Source organism: Teleopsis dalmanni, chromosome 1, assembly GCF_002237135.1.
Source record: "Teleopsis dalmanni isolate 2A chromosome 1, ASM223713v2, whole genome shotgun sequence".
Taxonomy (NCBI): Eukaryota; Metazoa; Arthropoda; class Insecta; order Diptera; family Diopsidae; genus Teleopsis; species Teleopsis dalmanni.
Window position 1 is genome coordinate 85,711,715 of NC_051846.1, and position 10,104 is coordinate 85,721,818.

The 10,104-nt window shown below is 28.0% G+C and overlaps 3 protein-coding genes across 3 annotated transcripts; 2 read left to right on the forward strand and 1 right to left on the reverse strand.

Annotated features, from left to right (window-relative positions):
• Window positions 1-234: 234 nt before the first annotated feature.
• Window positions 235-779, forward strand: LOC119686122. Its single transcript, XM_038100599.1, has 2 exons — window positions 235-555; window positions 609-779. The coding sequence occupies exons 1-2, from the start codon at window positions 235-237 to the stop codon at window positions 777-779; spliced, it is 492 nt and encodes a 163-aa protein (XP_037956527.1).
• A 4,975-nt stretch (window positions 780-5,754) lies between these two features.
• Window positions 5,755-6,358, reverse strand: LOC119686131. The gene is made up of 2 exons (XM_038100608.1): window positions 6,284-6,358; window positions 5,755-6,225 (listed from the first exon to the last, which is right to left on the reverse strand). Exons 1-2 carry the CDS (start codon window positions 6,356-6,358, stop codon window positions 5,755-5,757), a joined length of 546 nt encoding a protein of 181 aa, XP_037956536.1.
• Window positions 6,359-7,461: 1,103 nt separating this feature from the next.
• Window positions 7,462-8,177, forward strand: LOC119668672. Its single transcript, XM_038078256.1, has 3 exons — window positions 7,462-7,530; window positions 7,608-7,931; window positions 7,990-8,177. Exons 2-3 carry the CDS (start codon window positions 7,734-7,736, stop codon window positions 8,146-8,148), a joined length of 357 nt encoding a protein of 118 aa, XP_037934184.1. The 5' UTR covers window positions 7,462-7,530; window positions 7,608-7,733; the 3' UTR covers window positions 8,149-8,177.
• The last annotated feature ends 1,927 nt before the right edge of the window (window positions 8,178-10,104 follow it).

Genomic DNA, 10,104 nt, shown 5'->3' on the forward strand with positions numbered 1-10,104 from the left:
CGAATTCACTGTTCACTGCCTTCATTGAACTACTAATTACAATGAATTCAAAATTTTTTGCCACAAAATCTTGGAATTGTAAAAATTTGGCAGAAAATGAATAAAATCACTACAATTTTTATAACATTTTTTGTTTTAAATTTTTCACTTCAAAATGTGACGACCAAAAAGGTAAGGATTACGAGAAAATTCTTTCTCATATTATTCACATACTTTTCAAATTTTCAGAGAGACATGGGTATAAGCTTAATCAATTCTGTAGTAGACTTCAATCCCATCTACATAGAAAATCATACAGTCAATATCAATGCTGATCATGTATCAGTTGACGTACTTCTGCACATTGCACAGGACTTTAAAAGTGATCCTTGGACAATAATTGGCATATATTTCAAGATGTCGAAAAACGAGCATTATCGTCCAATTTTTCATTATGATGTTAATGTTTGTGAAATTTTGGGTAGAAGTGGAAACAACAAAATTGGCATGGCACATATTTGGTTAAATTCTTTCTTTAAATTTGGCACTTTACCAAAAAGTTGTCCCATAAAAAAGGTATCACATCTAAAATTTAAATATTTATATTTATATCACTTTTTGAAATTTAGGGTATATATCACTGGAATGGTATTCGCACCGATCACATGACAATCCCTACCATTCTGGTAAATGGAACTTATAAGCTGCTTATAACCACCTATTTTCGTAAAGAAAGAGTTAAAAGAATCACAAAGGAACCCGTAGCTAACATAACAATTTTAATTGAAGTCAATAAGTAAATTCAAGCAAATAATCGCAGTTATTTGAAAGTGCTTTAAACTGTTGAAAATTTTAATACTAGATATGCAATAATACCAAAGCCCTCCAAAAAAATTCGTGATCTAAAAAAACAATTAAATAATAATTTAATCAAATCAAAATTTAAAAGCGTATGTAGAGCGATATTACAATGATTGAATACTTTATCTTAATAATAATCTAGTATGTGATCAATATTAATAAAATGAAATATTAAATGCTAAAATATATAAGTTTAAATTGTCTTAAATTAAACAAGTAACATCCAGGACCAAACTTATAAGTTACAAGTAGTTAACTGGTGGGGTTAGAACAAATTCTATGCTAGAGCATTTAGGTTATCAGCTAAACGTATAAAATATATATAGGAGTGGATTTAAATTTCTTTCTTCACCAACAGTATATTTAGATTTTTATAGGTAACAGAATTTCGAACATCAATATAGTCTAAATAATACTCTTACAGCGCAGCACGTTTAAGTCAAGAGAAAACTTTGAATATCGTTTAAAAATCCAAAATAGACGCCTAACTGTTAGCTTGATATGCTAACATTTTGCTTCAATATGCTTTTTTCAGTTAGTCAGCTATCTAAGTAGATGTCTATGTATTTTACTCCGAAACATTGTGTCAATATTAACCATTAATAACTAGTAAAGACAATGTTTCCCTTTTCTGTTTGACTTAAACGCATTTAGCTTTAATTACCAACAGTTTAAACAGGTTTGAATATGATATATGTGCCCCTGCAATCACATCGATGCCACTTTATTCTTTGAATGGGAAGTCAAAACTGACGTAATATCAGCAGATATTGATTTACCTATGGCAACACTTTTATCGCAAATGGTTCTTTAGAGGTCATCAAAATGAATAGCTTGTCATTAGTTTTTTATTTCTAGCTAAATGTAATGTATTAACAGCATATTTGTAAGAATAATTATGGGTCAATAGCTTCTTGATATGTTTCTATAATAACTTATGAGTTTGTCAAAAATTTAACGAACTCAGAAATTTAACAGACTCAGAAAAAAGTTTTCTATTACATTATTTAGAGCCATGTATTCTTTTATAAACCATCGGTAGTTCATATAACAGTTAAACAATGTTAAACGAATGATCACTGAATCATATGATTAACTTTCAATTTTACCTAGTCAAGATAAAAGTAGGTAAAATAAGATAGAGACATATAGCTATACCCAAAACCTGACGCATAAGCAAATACTACTATATAATATGAGACTCATATTTTAGGCATAATTCTTATTAATTTTTATTAAAATCGAGTCATTATTATACTCTTGCTTTCTAGTTTCTTGATACTCAGTAAACATAGCATGCTGGCTTAGAATTTGATAGTAAAAACCGAAGGTAAATGGAGGGATTTCAAAATAGGTTGGAGAAGGATAGCCCTGTATCCAGTGTATATACATAAGTTCACCGAATATAAGTCTTTACTTTATTTAAAGTTTGTTATATTCATCGTATTGATAATGCCGTTCATGGTATAATTGTTAATTGGGGTCCAGAAAATAATTTTGTTGTAAAATGATTTAACTGATTGGTTTTATATCTAGCACAATATGCTTTTTTTGGATCTAATCTCATTAATATTTCTATTAGTATTAATATTTATTAATTAATAAATATTATTTAAAAATAAGAATTAATATTTGGATTTTAATCTAGGAATTTGAAAGTCATTTTGCTTTCAATTGTCCCGAGTGCGTTCTGTTTGAACCATAAATTTCGAGAATAACTTAATAGAACCACTCTTAAAACATTGAAAATACATATTGAAGCTGAAGTTTGCCATGATCTACTAAGCTAGGAGGAAAAATTTTTTTTAAAACAACTTTTTTATGGCAACAAAGTTATGAAATCCTTAAGTTCTTATTTCTCCTCTTCTGGTTAAAATATATTTTCACATTAAAAATTTAAACAATATTAAATTCGAATCTGATGTTTATTTCATATATATCTTATTTTCATTTATTATATAATGTTAATATGAACATCACAATCAACCACCATTACTTCATTTTTGCTTTTATATATTCCATAATATCCATATCCTCTTATGCGATATTCGCCAGTGTGCAAAAAACTTGGCAATAGTTTTGGGTCCCAATTCCAGCCTTTGAGATAGTAATGACCCTCAGTTACGGGACAATTACTTAAAAAGTTACCATAACGTTTTAAACTATTATACCACTTTTTGAGCAGAGACACCTTGAGGGATGCAACCATGGTACAGACGTCAATATGATAGCTGAAGAGCTGTTGATACTTCCTCGTGTTAGACATTCGCAACTGAAACTCAAAATAGGCTCTAAAACCACTCTTCAGTGGTTGTATTATGTACATATCGACATTCATTGTGTTGTTGGTCGTGTGCAGTGTAAAGTTCGAGAAATAGTCTGGATTAAAAGATGCGCCAGCGGAATGAAATTCAACAAAACGTAACTACAAATATATTTCTTGCATTAATTTTCAAATCATTTCATTTTATATACAAATTTATATGAATACTTACTGCCTGAATAGCATATAATTTGTTTTGAAGATATAGAAAAATAAATAATTTGTAAATATTTGAAAAAAGATTCATTTTAATCTGAACAAAATTTAATATATATGAATAAGCAAACCAGACCCGAAATCAATTTAAAACAAAAAAAATAAGAATTGATGTTTATTTGTTCTTTTTTAATAAACTAACATTAGCAATTAGAAAGCTTTAACTGGGAAAATATTTGCTACTTAACATTCACATCAATCTGAAGCAAGTAATTTTGTGCCCAATTATAGTTTTCCCTGTCATATGAAGAACAGTTTCAAGCATCCTATAAATTTTCCTTGTAAAAATCTCAGATTTGAATTAAAAGTTGAAAACGTTTATCTTCCTATTATTTACGTCAGCGGTCAAATAAAATGTTAAATATTTTTCCTAAGACAGACATTGTTTTTGGCATTATTACTAATTCAAAAAACGATACTTCAACGATATTTCAATAATTCAAAACTTTTTTTGAAACAAATTGCAATTAAAAACTCATTTTTAATGTGATAAAATGTTTAATTGTATTTTAAACTAACAAAGCAATATAAATAATTTGCTTGTTCTTGATTCATAACAATTAACATAACAATTTTCATAATTGCAGATATAGCCCCAATATAATCAACATTTCATCACATCAAACTAACAAGAATAGACTTTTTCAACCAGGCCAAGTATTTCCAGATTATATCATTCTATCAGATACCATCGTTCAAATAACAATATGCGGTCAACTAATATTTTTTTTCTAGGAATTACTTTTGCTTAATAAAGTACTTAAAGCTCATAAAATATTTTTTATTTGTAAGCAGCATAGAAATTCATTTCAAAAGCAGCATAGAAATTCATTTCAAAAAATTAAAAGTTTTAAAATGGTAAATTTAGATAGCTAATCTATACTTTTTCCAACATCATTATTGGAATACATTAATTGCACTAATGCCTATTAAACATATTAACACATTAAAAATCAAAATAATACTTCAATAATAGAATATTCAATAGAACTAATGGGAATTATTATGCTCTCTCTAAAGGGATTCCCAAAGTGTATAAGCTAAAACAATTTAATATTACTATTTTTCTTGTATTTATTATTAAAATCAGTCTCCTGAATTAAGTTGACTAATATAGCAATAATATAAAATTATATGTGAAGGCAAAACTATATATTAAATACACTACATGTACATGTATAAAGTACATTTACCTATGCAACGAGTTACAAATCTTTCCATATGTCTTTTGGAGGCTTTTCTTTATTTTTTCGAATGATGAAATTTAGAGGTTTTCGTATATGTCAGTGCTGCTAACGTGCCAAAGAGCTTCAACTATATCTCTTATTGTTTTATTCAAAATCAGTTTATTACATTTTAATCAGTCTGATTAGTACTTCTTCAGAGTAGAGTACCGTAAAACAGATTAAGAATTTCTTAAGATTAAGAAGTTGTTTGTAGACGATCAGCTTTACGTACTGAGATTGATATGATTGCCAGTGCATCTTTTGGAATTTCAAATCTAACTTATAGTATATTTAAGTAAGTACATTTAAGTAGATATACAGGCTTAGATACGTTGTACTTTTTATAGATGCAATCTATGTGTACAAATTTACTATACCATAGTTAAGATTTAGATACTAATGATTAGCTCAAACTGTAATTTCGTTTAGAGCTTTTTTAAACATTTCCGCAGATTCTTCCACTATTTCAACGATTAATAGGAAAGCCTTGTCGTGTAAAGGTATTCTAACAATTTATATTAGTTTACGATGTACTGGATGCGTTTCCTAGCAAACAAACTTGAAAGCAGTGCCTTAGATAGTACCATTTTTTACCTCATAAAAAATGTCTAACAAAAAAAATCATGTTTAAGTAGTTGACTGGAACAACTGTCAACACTGTCTGAATTGTTTTTCGCTAGACCTTTTTTGCTGTAAGATCTCCAAACATGTCGACAACATACGTCACAAGCTATTGATTTAAATACCACTCACTCTATTATTACACAGTGATCGTCAAAAAACAATTATTCTCCATTTAGATCCATTTTCAAACATTTACTCTGAACTCCTAAATACGTACGGAAGACTTACCTAGTTCATTTCATAGAGCACTATCATAGAGCTAAATTTAAAAGTTAAAATTTTAAATTCTTTAACTGTACTCGATAAATAAATTTTGGCACTTTAAAATTAAAACTAAATACATTACTTCACTGGTCTTGATTTTATCGCCCTCATTTATCAGCCTCATTTTATTTGCTCTCACTGAGAATATTATGCATTATAGTATTATAATTTCTAAGTAGCTCTTTGAGTTTGCAAGATTATTAAAGTGCAATTATACTCAATAAAATTATTTCAAAATGTTTATTTCTTATAAATTCATATTTATACAATATTAATTTCAACTTCATAATCAACCACCATAACTTCATTTTTACTTTTATATGTTCCATAATATCCATATCCTTTTATACGGTATTCACCAGAATGCAAAAAACTTGGTATCAAATTGGAATCCCAACTCCAGTTATTTATATAGTAGTGACCTTCAGGTACGGGGCAGTTCCTCACGAAGTTGCCATATCGTCTTAAGCTAGCGAACCACTTCTTAAAAAGAGATTCTTTAAGGGACGCAACCATGTTGCAGACATCAACCTGATAGTTGAAGAGTTTCTGATAGTTTTTCGAGTTTGATAAACGCACTTGGAACTCGAAATAGGATTTAAAACCGCTCTTTAATGGTTGTATTATATACATATCAAGACTAATTGTGTTATTTACGGTTTTCAGAGTAAAGTTTGAGAAATATTTTGCACTAAAATTTGAACAACCTGAACGAAATTCAACAGTACGTGTCTGAAAATAAATTTTTTATTGAACAAAATTTTATTTAGTCCCAAACATTCTCACTTACTCCTTGAATTACATTTATTTCGTTTTGTATAATAAGTAAAATAATAATCTTATAAATATTTGGAAAAGTTTTCATCGTAATGTTAAAAAATATCAAAATTTAAATAATCTAACCTAAGTACGAGTTTGTTTACAATAACAAATAATGTTAAATATATCAAATATATTTATAAGTAATTAAGAATTTATATTTGTATGGCAATAAATCATTATTTAACAAGTTTTGACCGCGGCACTTCATGCAATATGAATGTAACTGTAATGTAATTATTGTGATTTCAACTATATGCAGATGTTTTCAATGGTACAAATGCATTGCGACTTTAATAAATCGTTTATACCGCAGACGACTTCCTAACGGAACAGTAGTCATTTTTACTTAGTCAAAACCAGATAACTATTATTGAAAATGTATTTTTTTCTTACCCAGTGTTCTTTCATCTTACATATCTAGAAAAATGCAACAAACTGATAAATCCATCAGTTTTGACTTACTAAAATGGTAAGTAGACCAATTTGAAACAAAAGGTAGCTTGATAGTATCATCAGATTTATTCTATTTGAAATATATAGATTTCTGTAGTTGTAGATTGAAACAATCACTCTTCAATAAATATTTGTAAATACCAATGAAATAATTTTCGGTGGCAATGAAATATGTAATTTTTTGCTTTTCATTCCCAGTTTTTCATATATTCTTTTTTCAGACCCAAGTTATCCAAAATCTTTCTTTTGCAGAGTTTCTTTTTGCTACGAAATAAATTGTTTACTAGTATTCGCACTTTTTTTATATTCCAAGACAGACATTCTTTTTTATGTTATGTTATTAATATCAAAATATACAACTCAAGTAAATTATTTTAGTAATTGAATTAAGTACTAAATAATAAAAAAAAAATTTTGTTAACAATGATTGTATTTAAAAACTCATTTATATTTCGATAATGTGTTTGTATTTACGTATCGTATCATCTGAAAATAATTGAAAACAATAATAAAAAAATTATTTATTTATTTTTTTTTATAATGATTATTGATATTCTATAAGTCAAAATAAAACATAAAAAAGTAGCGCTTACTTCAAAAACATAAACAAATATATAATATTGTTATCAATAATATTGTCATACATACAAAAGTAGATAAATTCTTGCTGCTATGCTTCGATTCCTGCAAACACTAAATAGATACATTGTAGTTCTAATAATTTTGATCATCTTTTCAACTCGAAACACCCACTGCAAAAAGGTAAGTCAACTAAAGCGATTCATTAATAAAACTTAAATTGGAAATAATTTTAATCAATTTTTAATATTTCTTCTAAGAAATTCAAATCGTTGCTATTTACAAATATTTACACCGAATTTAATCCAGTATATGTCAGAAACTACAGTGCTTGGATAAATAAAGATAATTTATCCATTGATCTTGGCATATATTTCATACAAGACATGATTCCAGATCCTTGGATGAAAGTTGCTATTTTGAATAAAATTCCAAAATCCAAGAAATTTCGTGGAATATTCTCATACGATGTGAATATGTGCAGCATCTTCAACAAAAGTCCTATTGGATTCAATCTAATGTATTTTTGGATAAATAATTTATTGAAATACAGCGACATGCCTAAAGAGTGTCCCATCAAAAAGGTAATCATCAATACAAACTCAAACTTAATTATTCTGACTATCGATTTAAACATTATAGGGAAAATATAGTTGGAAGAATTTGCAGCCCGAAAAGGAATCAATACCAGGATTCGTTGTATCTGGCATTTATCGCATAGACTCAATAACTTATTTTCGTAAGGAGAAAATTGAATACATAGCAAATACTACAATGTTGGTGGATATAAAAATGAAATAAATTTAAGCAAATATTCTGTGACTATGTAAAAAAATAAGACAAATATAAGTACAAAATTACTAAGATTATTTTATTTCATTAAACTTGTAAACAGTGTCATCTATTACTAAAAACTGATCAAAATTTTAAAACATGTACATGATAATTAAATATACGTATATATATTAAAAATGTACCATAGTATGTTAATAAGCAAAATTTTGTTAAATCTTGTACAGGACTGGAAAGGGGAATGGAGAGAACATTCTATACAACTTGTTATTAAATTAGAACATGGACATGGAAAAACATGGACTAAGCATTGTATACCGTGACGAACATAAATATGACAATGACTGTGATACAAATGCCCCCAATGGTTCAAAAGCATTATATCTTTAATGAATCGAATGTACCGCAGACTAGTCCCTAACTGAACAGTAGGCATTCTTGATTAGGAGAAACCAAATAGGTTTTATTAATTTGTTTAATATATACTTCGCAATAACAAAAGGAAGATTTTATTTTATTTTTGATCAGGTCTATAGTACTAATTGTACCGTTCATTATTCTTTATTTATATTGATTAAAGTTTTATTTAAAATAAAAATATTTGAGATGAAGAACCCCACAAACGCAGAGAGACAAGTTAATAAGTTAGCTATTAAGAATACCACTACACAAATACATATAGCAAATCTGACAGTTCATTTGTGATATAATACCAGATTCATATTTCAAAGAGTAAATTTCATGTTGAAGAAAAATGTTGTTCAAGCTATTAAAAAATCGAAGGACTAAGGCGAAGTACATTCAGTATAAGCAAAAAGGGTAATTGACAATTGAATATAATATACAATTGAATATACCCAATGTTGTTAAAACGCCGTTTAGTCAAATTTCCCATTCCATTAGTATAACTGCATACAATGCATATAACTTCCTAAGAGATCCCTAGTCACTAGTAAGTGGTGCCCTCACTTTCATGAATTGAGATACCATCATTGATTGTCTTAAAAGGCAGAGATTAAAATGTGCTTCTAATATTATAAAATGGCTAAAATAACAAACTACATGGTAAAATTTTTATCAGTAATTTACTAGAACATGGATAGACTGAACAATGATTTAAGGAGAATAAACGTTTTAATTAGAAAAAAAATTGAAAAATCGGCAAGAACAGGAAACTATAGTGCAATAAATCTGGAAAAGACTATTGTGGTCATAAAAATGATGATGTTGCAATAAAGAATTAAGGTCAATTTACTTTCAGAAAAAACCATGTTCTAAAGGACGTTAACTTGATGCAACTGCAGTAAAACAAAAACTTAAAAACAAAATTGATGTTCCAGTGACTTCAAATTTTATTTAGAAAAGACGGTTATAAGCATGCATCCCTAATATTAAAAAAAGCCAAAACAGAACTTAATTAGATCACAAAAAAATTAAACGGAACCCGATGATATGTAACAGTCTAAAGTATTTATGAAAATGTAAGGAGCTCAAGTGTAGTGAAATTAAAATTGGCAATTCAAATTAGTTACTATCTGAATTTATGTATGAGTTTCTGACATATTCGGTTTTAATTTCGAAAAACTTTTCCCCTGGTTAATTACTGTTATTACTTTCACGACAAACTGCCGAATTTGTTGAATGAATTTACCAGCCCGCTTTTTTAGCAATCATTCCAACTGTCAATCTTGAACTTCATCTAAGTGACACTCACATCAGCAGTCGATAAATTTAGACAACCTTCAAATCATCAACATAGAAAAGTATCCAATCTGAAGTCTTTAAAACCTTTTCGAGATGGTGTATTGTTTCAAAATGCTGCTTGGCATTTATGAATAATACTTCTACAAATTAAAAATTATATTAAAATTCGTAAGAAATATCGAACTGAATCTTTTGTTCTGATGATGGTGGAAGTAACACTGACTCTTAGTTATTTGGTTGGCAACTTCGTGTTTCCATTTT

Coding starts and splice junctions, on each gene's coding strand:
- LOC119686131 (XM_038100608.1), bottom strand. CDS start 6,358: ATGAAAACTTTTCCAAATATTTATAAGATTATTATTTTACTTATTATA. Junction 6,226..6,283: donor AAATAAATGTAATTCAAGGA/GTAAGTGAGAAT, acceptor ATTTATTTTCAG/ACACGTACTGTTGAATTTCG.
- LOC119668672 (XM_038078256.1), top strand. CDS start 7,734: ATGATTCCAGATCCTTGGATGAAAGTTGCTATTTTGAATAAAATTCCA. Junction 7,932..7,989: donor AAGAGTGTCCCATCAAAAAG/GTAATCATCAAT, acceptor TAAACATTATAG/GGAAAATATAGTTGGAAGAA.
- LOC119686122 (XM_038100599.1), top strand. CDS start 235: ATGGGTATAAGCTTAATCAATTCTGTAGTAGACTTCAATCCCATCTAC. Junction 556..608: donor AAAGTTGTCCCATAAAAAAG/GTATCACATCTA, acceptor TTTGAAATTTAG/GGTATATATCACTGGAATGG.